This window comes from Scomber japonicus, chromosome 3 (assembly GCF_027409825.1).
Source record: "Scomber japonicus isolate fScoJap1 chromosome 3, fScoJap1.pri, whole genome shotgun sequence".
In the NCBI taxonomy this organism is placed as follows: domain Eukaryota; kingdom Metazoa; phylum Chordata; class Actinopteri; order Scombriformes; family Scombridae; genus Scomber; species Scomber japonicus.
In genome coordinates, this window is record NC_070580.1 from 20,276,473 (window position 1) to 20,293,552 (window position 17,080).

At 38.7% G+C, this 17,080-nt stretch overlaps 1 protein-coding gene across 2 annotated transcripts; it reads left to right on the forward strand.

Annotated features, from left to right (window-relative positions):
- The first annotated feature begins 4,856 nt into the window (after positions 1-4,856).
- Positions 4,857-16,878, forward strand: LOC128356077 (myosin heavy chain, fast skeletal muscle-like). 2 transcript variants are annotated; one of them, XM_053316509.1, is made up of 39 exons: positions 4,857-5,057; positions 5,194-5,337; positions 5,427-5,583; positions 5,667-5,694; positions 5,793-5,904; positions 5,996-6,088; positions 6,188-6,251; positions 6,363-6,461; positions 6,622-6,725; positions 7,176-7,314; positions 7,442-7,560; positions 7,659-7,808; positions 7,970-8,140; positions 8,237-8,549; positions 9,281-9,354; positions 9,466-9,553; positions 9,639-9,756; positions 9,835-9,958; positions 10,054-10,190; positions 10,364-10,619; positions 10,711-10,953; positions 11,035-11,211; positions 11,294-11,439; positions 11,540-11,630; positions 11,714-12,103; positions 12,215-12,341; positions 12,641-12,759; positions 12,879-13,075; positions 13,154-13,337; positions 13,427-13,592; positions 13,949-14,073; positions 14,169-14,477; positions 14,564-14,767; positions 14,852-14,977; positions 15,104-15,274; positions 15,367-15,471; positions 15,595-15,690; positions 15,777-15,902; positions 16,852-16,878. In XM_053316509.1, exons 1-39 carry the CDS (start codon positions 4,857-4,859, stop codon positions 16,876-16,878), a joined length of 5,820 nt encoding a protein of 1,939 aa, XP_053172484.1. The 2 variants fall into 2 exon arrangements, with proteins under 2 accessions (XP_053172484.1, XP_053172485.1); XM_053316510.1 differs by having other exon boundaries at positions 8,237-8,543.
- The last annotated feature ends 202 nt before the right edge of the window (positions 16,879-17,080 follow it).

The following is a 17,080-nucleotide window of genomic DNA, read 5'->3' on the forward strand; positions in this document are numbered from 1 at the left end:
AGGTAATCAGCCTGGTATTATGGTGTTTCATTAAGCCAGGCCGACATCTTTAAATGTTAATACAGGCTCTGTATTTGCGTTCAGTGATAAAAGGACCTTAATTTGCTGATCTCAGAATCAGCAATGCCATGTGATTCCTGTAAATTTCCAACTCCAGTCAGTGTTTACCTATGAATTCATTCAATACTCTACAATTCTGTTTAAATCTGTAATTTCAATGTAATTTAATGTTCTTATGTGTATCTTGATTTTTTCTAAATTAGCTTGCGCAGGAGTAATGGATTTCATTTATTTATATAAATGTAAATGTTTGTCATTCTGGCCATTTCTGTCCCCCATAGGTACACCAAGACATCCCCAACATTTGGATACAAACCAGTATCCACTTCATCACCTCATTTCCCAGCTTTGCTCACTTATGAACAACCCTCCCCCTTTCTGTAACTGTAAAAGTCCTAAACCAACAGTCTGTCATCCAGGAATACTCTGCATTACACATCACTGACAGTCGATTAGTTAAATCCATTAGTTGTGCACACCACTGAAAATAAAAGTCACTTGGGTGAGCTATTGAGAGTTGTATGTAGGTATACTTTGTCAACACGTTGTCACCTAAACTTCCAGTTTTCTCTTTAATGATAGATTGAGGTGCAATTAACTGCAAAAAATACAGAACAATAGTTAGTTTTGTACCTTCAGCTATTTCTCAAGTTTCACTTTTGTGTTTCTTCCAGTTGGCATGAATCAGCAGATGTTTCATTTCACTCTCGTCGCCCTTCTTCTTCTTGTTTTTCAGCCTGTGCAAATTAAGGTGTCATATTTGAGCATCAGTTTGTTGGTTTAGTCAATTAAGTTTCTTTGACTGGAAAAGTGCAAATCTAGATAGTCTAAATCTAGTAAAAATGTACATTACTGTATAAAGCAACTGCAAACCAAAACATTTGAAACAAAAGATAGTTTTCTGTGCGTTTAATAATGAGAATTTATGTTCTTCATCATATAACTAATTAGTCAATCACTACCATGCCCACTATAAGCCCATTGATGACTGAGCAAATGAATTAGTGACTATTTCAGGAGTTATACTGGGTGATTTACATCAGCAGCATACAGTAAATGACACACAGTAAGTGCTTCTAAGTGCCAGAGACTGGCCTGAGCTGAAAAAATAAAAACGTATTTTAAAAGAAATGCAGCAGTTCTTGCTATAGCCCTTTGAATACAGATGAATACCTACCTGTCTACAGTAGGTATACAGTACCAAAACATGAAAGCACTCCTTGAAAAGGGAGATAACTTAATTACAGTTACTTATTACATACATACAGCAGTGAGTCATATTAAGCTCCAAAATGCACACCACTAACTGAACGTTTTAAAATTATCTAGTATTTCAAGGAGAAGAGTCTCACAAATCTTGGTAATGTATGCCAAACAGACACAGAGGAGCAAGCTGAACTTATCCAACAGTGATATAGAGAACATAGTGATTACGCTGGGTGCTGCTAAGTGCTTCTAAATACCACCTTTGTAGGAATGCTTGTGATAGTGATCAAATTACTACTAGTCGTTTGTCATTAGGATGTTTACATTGCTTTGTCTCTTTGTAATTTAAAGGATGCAGCGTGTAGAATTTAGTGGCATCTAGAGGAACAGACTTGGTGGAAAGTTAATATAATAGTACTTGTGGTGTAGATTGTAGAGAGTTATACAGCAATTAACACTGAATTTTACCTTGGATTCCCATTTTCTAAAAAGAATGAATGTAAGCAGTGTTAATGAGTTCAAAGCTCTCACCACATTAAAACATAAAATGCACCTGTTTTGAAAAGTACAACCAAAGGCAGACAGTACGTGAAACACATATTTAACGAATATGTGTCATACCATGTTTTAAGATGATTCTGATGGACTGCCTGACTTGTTTCCCTGCATTCTGTCCGAAGCATGGTGGGATAGACTCCAAGACAAGCCTGTGACCATTAATAGGAACAAAATTATGAAGAAACATACATTAATTAAATTTTCTTTAATTGGTGCTCCTATTTTTGTAATGTATAAAAACATAATTTTTAATACAGGACTAATTTGCACCCCATGAGCTGGTGTCCCAAAGATGATGATAACAGATGTTGGTAACATTGGAAGTGTGTTCAAGCTTTTGAAATTTGAGGCTCCCTCTGGTGTTTATAAGATGCCACAGACCCACCAACATTAATACACACACACACACACACACACACACACACACACACACACACACACACACACAGACTTGTATTAGTCAGTAGCACAAGGAGGAGCAACTTTTAATGTGCATAATCCAAATGTCACAGTCACACCAGACCGCTTAAATAATAATAATAAAAAATTCCACAATGACAAGATGATGTCAATTTCCATCTAAATGAAGCAGTTTCCAAAATATCATGTATGACTAATGCACTGTTGGAGAGAAACAGTCTTACAGCCTAATTCCAGTAACTGGAAAAAAGATGGACAAACAGCAAGGGTCACAGACATAAAACCTAAAACCTAAAGACAATACTACAGTGTATGAACTGAAGCATGAGTAACACAAGAGTATCTTAAAAACGACATAAATGAGAAACACATTGTCGAGATTGTTGAAGAGTTTATGTCCAGCCTGTACAGTTAATTAGCTTCATGCCTCTTTGTTTTATAGACCAAAGCCAATGAGCATGAAAATGTCTTGCTTTCAAAAACTACTGTAATTGCAATTCAAAACCATCTCAATGATTGCCATGCCAAAACATAACAGTCAACTAGTTTGTACATATACTAGTTATGTGTGCGGCAAAAACAGGTACACCAAGCCCTTTTATATAGAATTTACCAATAAAATAATACAATAAACCATAATAAAACATAAGACCACTTCACAAATATATTTAAAACGTTACAAATGTTGAAATACACCATTTACAATGTTAAACATGAATGTTACTGTTTTACTCAACACACTCACCTTAAGTTTGTTATTCTGAGCACAGTTGTTGCTGCTTGGCAAATGAAGAAAATGACAGATGATGATCAAAGGCCATTAAAACACAATAAGCCTCTGGAGCTTGTGGCATTTGGCTTGAACATCAACACAAGGGTGCTTCTATATTTGAGTTTTGCCCTAATAAGACATAAGATTTCCAAGCAGGTATCGTGTAACGTGCGTGTATTGAAGACAGTGCCTCATTATATCTTGTTGGTAACCACTTTAGAATTTCTTCTTATTCAATGATGTAAGTGGATCATCCTTCCAAAGGCAACAGTACCCAGTGTCTGTCTCCCCACACTTTAAAATTGAGCCGGCTGTGTGCCACGTTCTTCACAAAAACCTTTGGCCACAAGTATACTTGCCATCTTTGATGTCTTCTGTCTCATAACATACAGTACACTTCTTCTCAAAAAGGAATACCATAAACATGAAAAAATAAAGAAACATGCTACACCTTGATGTACACAAAAAGGTATAAAAAAGGTATGAGATGGTATGTTAAACATGCATCTTAAATAAAGTGCAGCTGCAATCCATCACTCAGTGGCACTACATTTAGGGATTGTCTCAATCTCCTGTGTGTATCCCTGAAGAGCAAGAATAAGAACAGCTGTTGGCACTGCTCTGAGGAATAATACCTTGGCAATCTTTTCTTTTCCTTAAAGCTTGTTGGCACTTATTTCATTTTTTAGTCATTTCTGACTTGTAAGGACTCTGACACAGTATATCAGTGACATTTTAAAGCTTCTCCAAAACATAGCAAGGGACTACTGTTGTGCCAGGGAACATTAAACAGATTCATTAGTCATACCATTGGACTGTCTGTAACTGCTGACTTTATCTTTAACAACAAATGAACCTTCTTCACATACGTGTAGTGCATTTGCATTAAAGTATTTAGCTCACAATAAGTTAAAACATATGTATAGACATCTAAACCTGTTGTTCCCATCTTCACAAGTGATTCTGAAGGTCATTTTTTTTTTCCTAATAATTACAGGGGTAAAAATATTTATGAAAACCAAAAGTTTTTTGAGACAAATTCTAACACTGTCAACAATCCAACAAGGAAAACATAAGATAAACTGTGTAACATGAGAGCTAAGAGGTATTTCTCAAATATAATGCCAGGCAACATGACCAAATACAGCAAGACACGTGCAATGGGCTCCCCATCACTCTTTATAAAAAGGCAGAGCAAACCTCCACCACAGACAGACACCCAGCAAAGGTAGGTTACTCAGTAGCTCAGATATATTGAGTCATTAAACTAGTCTGATACAAGATGTAGAAAAACTGCCATGCATCATTTATACAGTATCAAGTCGATGTTGTGTTACAAATAAGGAGAAAAAAGATAAGCATTTACATCACTGCAAAAATATTTTCTGTGAGATGTAAATCCATCAATATAATTAAATTTTCTTTTCCTTCATAGATTTTGAAATAACATATCATAAAGGTAACTTTTCAAAAAAGGCCTTATTGTACATCTCTGCTCCTTTTTTTTCCAGAAGTCCTCACTGAAGTCTCCCAGACAAACATCTGCTCACCTGGTGTCGTCCAAGGTAAACAGGTTATCAATTTGCCTTGGAGAAAAAATCTATATAAAATATTGTTTTAAATACTAGTACATGAAAAGATTGCCGGCTATGAACATAATAATCTTACTAGACCTTAGTTAAGTGCAGGTATGGCTATTTAATCATTCTCAATAGTAGTCATTTGACAACAGTAATAGCAGACATTGTAGGAGTCACCACTTGTGCATCTGTCTACCTACTTTGCTTTTAAAGTGAATGACTATTGACTTGTTTTTATTTCCTTGCAGTAAAGAGTCATCATGGGCGATGCAGAAATGGAGTGTTTCGGCCCGGCGGCCATTTACCTCCGGAAGCCAGAAAGAGAGAGAATTGAAGCTCAAAACACTCCCTTTGATGCCAAATCAGCTTACTTTGTGTCTGAGCCCAAAGAGATGTACCTCAAGGGGAAACTTGTAAAGAGAGAGGGTGGCAAAGCAACCGTGGACACTCTCTGTGGAAAGGTGAATACAGAGTGCTAAATAATATTTTTGATGTAGAATCTGGACTGCAGTGACATTATACTAGACTCACAGATCAGTCTATAAACACCAACGAGTGACTAAACTTATTTCTATGCCTCTTCTGTCAATTTGGCAGTCTCTCACTGTAAAAGATGATGAAGTCTTCCCCATGAACCCTCCAAAGTATGATAAGATTGAGGACATGGCCATGATGACCCACCTCAGTGAGCCCACTGTGCTGTATAACCTCAAAGAGCGCTATGCAGCATGGATGATCTACGTGAGTGTGACCTGATCAACACATAATAGCTGAACATTATGACCATTGCAGGGATGATGTGTCAGTAACAATCCTCTCTGTCTCCACAGACCTACTCTGGGTTGTTCTGTGTCACTGTGAACCCCTACAAGTGGCTCCCGGTGTACGACTCAGGGGTTGTATCAGCATACAGAGGCAAAAAGAGGATTGAGGCTCCACCCCACATCTTCTCCATCTCTGATAACGCCTATCAGTTCATGCTTCAAGGTATCAATGGTTTTCTAAGCTATTATGTGTCCAAAAATACAGCAGCTGCTCTAACTGTTAAATACTTTTTTGATATATTGCAGATAGAGAAAACCAGTCAATCCTGATTACGTAAGTGCCAAGACTTTTATATCATTTGTAAGTATTCGCAATAATATAATAATGTCAGTCATTTTGAACAATATCTATGAACACATCCCACAACCCAGCGGAGAATCCGGTGCAGGGAAGACTGTCAACACTAAACGTGTCATCCAGTACTTTGCAACAATTGCAGTGGCTGGAGGAAAGAAATCTGAACAAACCTCAGGCAAGATGCAGGTAAGAGTAATTGAACAATACTAACAAGACATCTGACGTGAAATTAGAACACGCTGTGTTGGGAAGCTGACTATATTAATGTTATTTTTAGGGGTCGCTGGAAGATCAAATCATTGCAGCAAACCCACTGTTAGAGGCTTATGGTAATGCCAAGACAGTGAGGAATGACAATTCTTCACGTTTTGTAAGTTATTTTGTGATTTTTCTTATTTTAATTATTTTGTTATGACAAACATCCACCATAACAGAGTTTTAATTTAAATATTACTCTGTGAATGCATAGGGAAAATTTATCAGAATTCACTTTGGAACCACGGGAAAACTGGCTTCAGCCGATATTGAAACATGTAAGATATTTTTTTGAAACTCATTGGGCATTATCTTCTTTATTCACCTTTTAGCTAGATATGCTTCAGGGGGCGATTTTCCTTAATTTTTTACAACTTATATCCATACAGATCTGCTGGAGAAGTCTCGAGTTACGTTCCAGCTGTCTGCTGAGAGAAGCTACCACATCTTCTATCAACTCATGACAGGCCACAAACCTGAGGTCATAGGTGTGAGATTTGTACATAATATTGTAAATAATAAGTCATTCTACAGCAAGTGAACAACAATGGTTTCTCAGTTATATCTACAGTATATCTATATCTATATAGATATATATTTATATTTATATTTATTTATAATTGGTATATTTGTTTTTTCTTTCTTCAGAGGCTCTCCTGATTACCAAAAATCCATATGACTATCCAATGATCAGTCAAGGTGAAATTACTGTCAAGAGTATTGATGATATTGAAGAATACGTCGCTACTGATGTAAGGATACCTTCATTTTGATGACTGAATTTACTGCAACCAGTTTATTAATTATACAATCTACAATATAAACCAAAAAAAGCCCTGCAATAAATCTCATCTTTCTGAAGATTACCATGCTAAGTTTTAGAAACTTTGACAGTGAGGGGTTGAATCAACTTTATGGGAAATTTTGGGTCTGTAAATAGCTTGTCAGATTTTACAATTGTGGAATGAAAATAACTTTCCTGAGAAACTCCAGCTGTAATTTGTGTTAAAAGGGATTAGATGTGCTTGAACGTTAGTCAAGTGAAAGCATTACAGGTTATCAGTAAAATGTTAGTTAGTTTTATTTTTATTTCTAGGCAACACATGTAGAGGAGGTAGAATGGAACTAATAATATTACACCAATCTGATTGTATCAAAAGTTTGGTTATGTCAACATTTTCAATTTAGTGTTTATATTGCAGACTGCCATTGACATTCTGGGCTTCACTGCAGAAGAAAAGGCAAGCATGTATAAGCTGACGGGAGCTGTGATGCATCATGGAAACATGAAGTTCAAGCAGAAGCAGCGAGAAGAGCAGGCTGAGCCTGATGGCACTGAGGGTATGAAACCAACAAACCAGGAGCTTTTAAGTAGTAGTACAATTTTTGCAACTTGAAAAAAGTCTTGGAATTTTTACATTTATCCTAATGTGGATTTTCAAGATGATTATTTGTATTTTTCCTTCAGTGGCAGATAAAATCGCCTACCTCATGGGTCTGAACTCTGCTGATTTGCTAAAAGCATTATGTTACCCCAGAGTAAAGGTTGGGAATGAGTTTGTGACCAAAGGTCAAACTGTTCCTCAGGTATATGATGTCAATAAGAAACAGAAATAAAATAAAATTACCATATTCAAAGGATTGTCTCCCATCTTCACCTCTTCTCTTACCTCCTATCTGTTAAGGTTCACAACTCTGTCATGGCTCTCAGCAAGTCTTGCTATGAGAAAATGTTCTTGTGGATGGTTGTGAGAATCAATGAGATGTTGGATACTAAGCAGCCAAGAAGTTTTTTCATCGGTGTCCTGGATATTGCTGGGTTTGAAATTTTTGATGTAAGTATGTTTGGCTGATACTATTATGCAGCTTCACTTAAATAAAGCCCAATTTTAAAACCAGCATTTCAAAATCAGCATGCAGGGTACATCCAATCTTAGAGTACAAATAATTTCACCTTTAGGACTCTTGCCAGCCTTTGACATTTTCATTTCTTTAGTACAACAGCTTGGAGCAGCTTTGCATCAACTTCACCAATGAAAAACTGCAACAGTTTTTCAACCATCACATGTTTGTCCTGGAGCAAGAAGAGTACAAGAAAGAGGGGATTCAGTGGGAGTTTATTGACTTTGGCATGGACTTGGCTGCCTGCATTGAGCTTATTGAGAAGGTATGCTGTTTTGGTAAATGGCATATTTTCATGAAAATCTTGTGCACACATAAATTAAAGAAATATGTCAATGAGTAATTTTTTCTTTTCTTTTAGCCAATGGGCATTTTCTCCATCCTTGAAGAGGAGTGCATGTTCCCCAAGGCTACAGACATAACCTTCAAGAACAAACTGTATGATCAACATCTTGGTAAAAGTGCCCCCTTCCAGAAACCTAAACCTGCCAAAGGCAAAGCCGAAGCCCATTTCTCTCTGGTTCACTATGCTGGCACTGTTGATTACAATGTCACTGGCTGGCTGGACAAGAACAAGGACCCTTTGAACGATTCAGTTGTTCAGCTCTACCAGAAGTCTTCAGTCAAATTGCTGGGTCACCTCTATGCTTCACATGCCGGAGCGGATGGTAAGGGTCGTAGTTTGAAAAATAAATATAAAGGTATGTCTGGTGTTCAGTGAAGCTGCTGGTCTTGGAATGGATGCATTTATATTAACATTTTGACGCACTGTACATTGTTTGTTTTTCGGATTGTAGTCTGAAAAATAAATATGGAGATATCTTACAGTTTTTTAAATTACATTTTACAATCCACTGAATGATTTGTGTGAAGGAGTTTAACTATCTTTGAAGGAGTTGAAGTATCTCAGGATCTTATCTATGACTGAAGGTAAAATGGAGCGTTGGATTGACATACAGATCAGTGCAGCATCAGCAGTAATGCGGGTGTTGGACCAGACCGTTGTGGTGAAGAAAGAACTCTAGTTTATCAGTCAGTCAGCTCCTTCGCTTTGAAAGGAGTCAGCTGAGGTGGATTGGGCAACTGGTCAGGATGCCTACTACCTCCTGGAACCTCCTTCTAGAGGTGTTCCGGGCGCATCCAATTGGTAGGAGATCCTGGGGCACACCCAGAACATGTTTGAGGGATTATATATCTCTCCTAGCCTGGGAGCACCTTAGATTCCACCAGGAGGAGCTGGTGACATTGCTAGGGAGAAGGATGTCTGGGTTTCATTGCACAGCCTACTGCCACCGAGACTCTGCCCCGGATAAGTGGCGGAAAATGGATGGATGGATGATTTTTATGTAACTAGAGTAAGAGAATACATCTTACCCATTTACCAAATTTCATCTTCATGTAACAGGTGAGGGTGGTGGTGGAAAAAAAGCCGGCAAGAAGAAGGGTGGGTCTTTTCAGACTGTATCTGCTCTGTTTAGGGTAAGCGTCACAAATGTTTTTTGAATCTTTATTTGATCAAGACTATATAACCACAAGGGAAATGGGCCTTGCCATTTCTTATGTATCAATTTGAATTTTTCCATATTTCAGGAGAATTTAGGCAAGTTGATGACCAACCTAAGAAGCACTCATCCTCATTTTGTACGCTGTTTGATTCCAAATGAATCAAAGACCCCTGGTAAGCTTAATATGAGTATTCATTTATGAATTTACAATACCTACTATACTTACGCAACACTGGACTGAATTTAGCATTTCTTCAGGTCTCATGGAGAATTTCCTGGTCATCCATCAGCTTAGATGTAATGGTGTGCTGGAAGGGATCAGGATCTGCAGAAAGGGCTTCCCCAGCAGAATCCTCTATGGTGACTTCAAGCAAAGGTACTTACAAAATTACACATCTTTTTTTCCCAATCCGATGATCAATTATTTATGAACCATCAAATTCCCTCCAATTAGATACAAAGTATTGAATGCCAGTGTCATTCCTGAGGGGCAATTCATCGACAACAAGAAAGCCTCAGAGAAACTCTTGGGCTCCATTTCTGTTGACCACACTCAGTACAAATTCGGACACACAAAGGTAATCTGTTTGTTTGTAATAGGTGTGAACATGAAAGTTGACCCTTATACTGAAAGTAAGCATTACATTGTACTTACATTAATACTGTATTTCAGGTGTTCTTTAAAGCTGGTCTGCTGGGTACTCTGGAGGAGATGCGGGATGAAAAACTTGCTGCCCTGGTAACCATGACACAGGGTCTCTGTAGAGGTTTCCTCATGAGGAGAGAGTTTGTAAAGATGATGGAGAGGAGGTACAGCAAACATTTAGCTTCATACATCAGAAGGCAACTGTACAATTATAGATGACAATTTGTAATTTCTAGGCAAAGTATTTATCTTAAAAATCCAAAACATATTTCTGATAAATACACCTTCCAAAATGTGAGTGCATAGGTTGATTTTCCAATGTATCTCTTATCCCCAGGGAGGCAATTTACTCCATCCAATACAACATCCGCTCATTCATGAATGTCAAAACGTGGCCATGGATGAAGCTTTACTTCAAGATTAAGCCTCTGCTGAAGAGTGCAGAGACTGAGAAAGAGATGGCCCATATGAAAGAAGACTTTGAAAAAACCAAAGAGGAGCTAGCAAAAGCTCTGGCTAAGAAGAAGGAACTGGAGGAGAAGATGGTTACTCTCCTGCAGGAGAAGAATGACCTGCAACTACAAATTCAGTCTGTATGTTAAATAGAAAGAGGGAGTGGCTTTTTCAGTGACAGAGGTTTTTACAATTAACTAATATTTTAATTGCATGTCATTGCAAATCTAGGAAGGTGAAAACCTTGCTGATGCAGAGGAGAGGTGTGAGGGGCTCATTAAAGCAAAAATCCAGCTTGAGGCCAAAGCCAAAGAGACGGCTGAGAGACTGGAGGATGAGGAGGAAATGAATGCTGAGCTGACTGCAAAGAAGCGCAAGCTGGAGGATGAGTGCTCTGAGTTGAAGAAAGACATTGATGACTTGGAGCTTACCCTGGCCAAAGTGGAAAAGGAGAAACATGCAACTGAGAACAAGGTTGGTGTATTATTCATAAGGCCTTAAAGTCCAACTTCAGAGAACATCAGAACTCTTATTTTCACAATATTGCCAATATAGGTTAAAAACTTGGTTGAGGAGATGGCTTCTCAAGATGAGACCATTGCCAAGTTGACCAAGGAGAAGAAAGCTCTCCAAGAGGCCCATCAGCAGACCCTTGATGATCTTCAGGCAGAGGAGGACAAAGTCAACACTCTGACGAAGGCCAAGACTAAGCTGGAGCAGCAAGTGGATGATGTATGTAACAATAACAGACTATAATTTCACTCCCCTTGAAACTTTAAAAGCAAAAAATAATGCCTCATCTTGGTTCAAACAGCTCGAAGGTTCTCTGGAGCAAGAAAAGAAGCTCCGTATGGACCTTGAGCGAGCTAAAAGAAAGCTGGAAGGAGATCTGAAACTGGCTCATGAATCCATAATGGATCTGGAGAACGACAAGCAGCAGTCTGATGAGAAAATCAAAAAGTAGGAATTTGAAAAAGCATCATACTCGCAGTAAATGATTCTGTAAGAGGATCTACTAAAACACACCTTTAATACTCTGAATTACTTTTGTCCTCTCCAGGAAGGACTTCGAGATGAGCCAGCTCCTGAGTAAGATTGAGGACGAGCAGATTCTTGGGGTCCAGTTACAGAAAAAGATAAAGGAACTTCAGGTATAATTTGGACAAACATCAGTCAGAGTAAAAGAACATTCAAATATCTTGAACCATTTTCAGTTAAACCATGTCTGTTTCAGGCTCGTATTGAGGAGTTGGAGGAAGAAATTGAGGCTGAGCGGGCAGCTCGGGCCAAGGTGGAGAAACAGAGGTCTGATCTCTCCAGGGAACTTGAAGAGATAAGTGAGAGGCTTGAAGAAGCTGGAGGAGCAACATCTGTTCAGATTGAGATGAACAAGAAGCGCGAGGCCGAGTTCCAGAAACTGCGTCGTGATCTTGAAGAGTCCACCTTGCAGCATGAGGCCACTGCCGCAGCTCTCCGCAAGAAGCAGGCTGACAGTGTGGCAGAACTGGGAGAACAGATTGATAACCTTCAGCGTGTCAAACAGAAACTGGAGAAAGAGAAAAGTGAATATAAGATGGAGATTGATGACCTCAGCAGCAATATGGAGTCTGTCTCAAAAGCAAAGGTAAACTAAAATCATTGTATTAATGGGCAGCAGAGTCAACACACAAAAGTTGATCAGCAATGTAACCCAAAATTCATAATGTTTTCTGTTTATCCTCTTATCTCATCTCAGACCAATCTGGAGAAAATGTGTCGTACCCTTGAGGATCAACTGAGTGAGCTGAAGACCAAGAATGACGAACATGTGCGCCAGTTGAATGACATTGTGGTACAAAGGGCAAGACTGCAAACAGAAAATGGTATATTTTTGTGTTGGTTTTTTTAACTGACCATGACATCATATTTACAGTATTAGCCCTCTCTTTGCTTTTAGATAAGTTAGATTTTTCTTTAGTGGTATTAGAAATGAACAAATGAATGGCGCGCAGGTGGTCGAGTGGTTAGTGCGCATGCTACATACGAAGCTGACCTCGGTTCGAATCCCGGCTAGAGGTCCTTTGCTGCATGTCAAACCCCCCCCTCTCTCTCCTGTTTCATATCTGTCTACTGTTAAATAAAGGTGTATGTGTTAATCTTTCAAATGAATGTCTCTCATTAGGTGAAATCACTCGCCAGCTAGAGGAAAAAGAATCGCTGATCTCTCAGCTGACAAGGAGCAAGCAGGCTTATACCCAGCAGACTGAAGAACTCAAGAGGCACATTGAAGAGGAAGTTAAAGTACGTGAGCATGAAGAACAAACAGGCTATCAATGAACTGCAGTGTTAGATGGTTACAACAGCAGTTTCAGTTCAAAGCTTGAAGTTAGATACTTAAAAACATTTCTATTTTTTGAAAGGCCAAGAATGCCCTGGCTCATGCTGTTCAGTCTGCTCGTCATGACTGTGACCTGCTCAGAGAGCAGTATGAGGAGGAGCAGGAGGCCAAGGCTGAGCTGCAACGTTCATTGTCCAAGGCCAACAGTGAGGTGGCTCAATGGAGAACCAAATATGAGACTGATGCCATTCAGCGCACTGAGGAGCTTGAGGAGGCAAAGTAAGTTTTTACAATTTTTTACACACGAGTATTGAGTTAAAGGTATCATTAAGTTTTTTAATCAAATATTCTTGAAAGGAAAAAGCTTGCCCAGCGTCTTCAGGATGCAGAGGAATCCATCGAGGCTGTGAATGCAAAATGTGCCTCTCTGGAAAAGACAAAACAGAGACTGCTGGGTGAAGTGGAAGACCTGATGATTGATGTGGAAAGAGCTAATGCTCTTGCTGCTACCCTCGACAAGAAGCAAAGGAACTTTGACAAGGTTAGATATTTATTTGTGCCTTTTGCATTCACATAAAATTGATAGAATTATGAATTATTGAAGTACATGGGGCTCCTGTATGTTTTCAGGTTCTTGCTGAGTGGAAGCAGAAGTATGAGGAAAGCCAGGCAGAGCTGGAGGGAGCTCAGAAAGAGGCTCGTTCTCTCAGCACTGAATTGTTCAAAATGAAAAATTCATATGAAGAAACTCTGGACCACCTTGAGACTTTGAAGAGGGAGAATAAAAATCTGCAACGTAAGCAAAGTGTTTTGTTTTTTAAGCTAAATATTCTGATGAGCCATTTCAAAAAATAATTGATGGTTTTCAGATTTTTACAGAATTTACAAATGATTGTGGCTTCATCCTTTTTTTAAATCTGCTCCATATACTTTGGTACAATAGGACAGGCTTGGAATGTGTGCCCCCAGTGGGCTAAGAGACTTACTATAATATGCATAGTCCATCACTGCAAACTAATATCAAAAACATACATAGAACATTTTAGTGTACAAGCTAGGGTATATTAAACATAAATGTCTAAAAAAGTGTAGACAAAACATTTATAAAGTGGACGCCACATGAAATATCTCCTTATACCTTGTTTCTTAAAGAGGAGATCTCTGATCTAACTGAGCAAATTGGTGAGAATGGAAAAACCATCCATGAACTGGAGAAAGGGAAAAAGACTTTAGAGACAGAGAAGTCAGAACTCCAGACCTCACTTGAGGAGGCAGAGGTAAGGTTTGACAAATGTCCTTAATAAACACTATTCTGAATAATGCTGGAGCAGCACAACGCATATATATATATATATTTTTTTTTTTTGTCAAGGCTACCCTGGAGCATGAGGAATCCAAGATTCTCCGTGTTCAGCTTGAACTTACCCAAATCAAAAGTGAAGTTGACAGAAAAATTGCAGAGAAGGATGAGGAGATTGAGCAGATCAAGAGGAACAGTCAGAGAGTGATTGAGTCCATGCAGAGCACTTTGGATGCTGAGATCAGGAGCAGGAATGACGCCCTGAGAATCAAGAAGAAGATGGAGGGAGACCTCAATGAGATGGAGATTCAGCTGAGTCACGCCAACCGCCAGGCTGCTGAAGCCCAGAAACAGCTGAGAACTGTCCAGGGACATCTTAAGGTAAGTGGCATAATGATCAAAATTGTAGGAAGTGTCCTCTCATTCACATAGACTGCATTGCAAATGTTGATTTATTGTTAATTTAGGATGCACAATTGCACCTTGATGATGCCATTAGAGGTCAGGACGAAATGAGAGAGCAGGTCGCCATGGTGGAACGCAGGAACAACCTGATGCAGGCTGAGATCGAGGAGCTGAGAGCTGCACTGGACCAGACGGAGAGAAGCCGCAAAGTGGCTGAACAGGAGCTGGTTGATGCCAGTGAGCGTGTGGGGCTGCTGCACTCTCAGGTAAATTATGAGGACGATTCAAACAGTGACATGTGAAACACCTGAAAAATTAAAATCAATTAATATAAACTTGTATTTGTTTAGAATACCAGCCTTATCAATACAAAGAAGAAGTTGGAGGCTGACCTTATTCAAATCCAAGGTGAAGTGGAAGATGCTGTGCAGGAGGCCAGAAATGCGGAGGAAAAGGCCAAGAAGGCTATCACTGATGTGAGTTATCATGACGCATTATGTAACTGATTATAAAGTATTGTGCCATTTCTCCGCCAAACCTAGCAGTGACTTTAGACCACAATATACTTACATCTAGCAATACAAAATTCTGCAAAATTTCAGGCTGCCATGATGGCAGAAGAGTTGAAGAAAGAGCAGGACACCAGTTCTCATTTGGAAAGGATGAAGAAGAACCTGGAGGTGACAGTGAAGGACCTGCAGCACCGCCTTGATGAAGCTGAGAATCTGGCCATGAAAGGTGGCAAGAAGCAGCTCCAGAAACTGGAAGCTAGAGTAGGTGTCACAAGGACCAGTTTACTCAAACATACTGTAGGCCAGGACAACATATCACATTTTGACAAAACTGCATTCTTCTTCATCCAAAGGTTCGTGAATTGGAGAGTGAAGTTGATGCTGAACAGAGGCGTGGTGCTGAGGCTATCAAGGGAGTGCGAAAATATGAGAGAAGAGTAAAGGAGCTCACCTATCAGGTAAATTTACATTTTCAATGCCATCAACTTCTATTAATACTATGACAAACAATAATAATATACAGTAATGAAAACAGTAGGCTTAGGTTATTTTTGTGTTCTATCATTCCTGATTTACAACAGACTGAAGAGGACAAGAAGAACATTATAAGACTTCAGGATCTGGTGGACAAGCTACAGCTGAAAGTGAAGGCCTACAAGAGACAGGCTGAGGAGGCTGTAAGTACACCTGACCCTCAATGACACATTTTATGAAAATGTAATTCATTCTCAAGGTTTTGACTTCACTGTGGCTTATGATATAGGAGGAGCAGGCAAACACTCATCTGTCCAGGTATAGAAAGGTTCAGCACGAAATGGAGGAGGCTCAGGAGCGTGCTGACATCGCAGAGTCCCAAGTCAACAAGCTGAGGGCAAAGAGTCGTGAAATTGTTAAGGTAACAATGAATCATCACATCAGACTGAAGTCTGTTTACATTTTTATGTTATTATAAGGAATCAACATAGCAGTTTGCTTCACATTCTGATGATCTGGCCAACTGTCTTACATGCCACTGTTATGTCATTGCAGACCAAGGCTGAAGAATGAAGAAGCCAGTATTATACAGTAACAATGAGTCATACAATATGAGTATCATGTTACTTGTTCCCTTCAGTATGTTAAGCATGCTGTGAAGTCAATAAAAGGTAGATATTGCACTTTTTTGTTGTCCGTCCCCATTTTTTTACAACTGAAATCTTTCAGTCCTTGAAGGGCTTACACTATGAATCATTAAGTATGCTCCTCAATACATGGGGTGTGTGTGTGTGTGTGTGTGTGTGTGTGTGTGTGTGTGTGTGTGTGGTGGCAGGGGGGCAATACAGTACACTACTCAGTTGTGTTATAGTTATTATAGGGTCTGCTTGACTATACAGGGGCAACCAGATTTCAAAATAATCTAAAAAAGGACTGCTCAGTGTCAGTCTGTTATAGATGCAAACACACAATGCTGAAACGCAATTCCAAACTTTATCCCCATCATTCAACTAGTTTATTAAATGACACTGATCATATCAGGTATTTCAAGTAACAATTTCCATTGAGAAACAGACAAAATCTTCCAATTGATCAAAGTCATTCTCCTCGCACCCAAAGAGGCTAGGCCTGTTTGGTTGTTTTATATTTTATTTTATTATTTGTAAAATATTCCCCGAATTGTGAAACTCAATTTAAAATCTGTGACATCATCATTATTATTATCACTATTATTATTATTAATATTATTAATATTATTATCATTATTAACCTTTATTTTACCTTGACAGACAATTGAGGAGGAATCCTCATACAATGGTATCAAGAAACAACAGCAACACAACAACAATGCAAAACAATATTAGGGTAAAAGAAAAGAAAATGATGAATGAATATAAGTAAACAGATACGACTATAGTGAAGTTAAAAACATTTGCAATTAATTAAAACAAGGTCTGGTGAAAATAATCTAATTTTAATGTCTTTTTCAGATTGCTCCAAGTGTAAGGTGCATTATAAGAGAATAACATTTTTCCTATTTCAGTTCTGACGAATGTAGCATAGAGCAACAACCTATTCTGTTGATGTGAGTTA

Excerpts from the sequence above, each read along its gene's own strand:
- LOC128356077 (XM_053316509.1), top strand. The coding sequence starts at position 4,857 with ATGGGCGATGCAGAAATGGAGTGTTTCGGCCCGGCGGCCATTTACCTC. Across the intron at positions 5,695-5,792 it reads AACCAGTCAATCCTGATTAC|CGGAGAATCCGGTGCAGGGA; the intron begins GTAAGTGCCAAG and ends CCCACAACCCAG. Across the intron at positions 10,620-10,710 it reads TGCAACTACAAATTCAGTCT|GAAGGTGAAAACCTTGCTGA; the intron begins GTATGTTAAATA and ends TTGCAAATCTAG.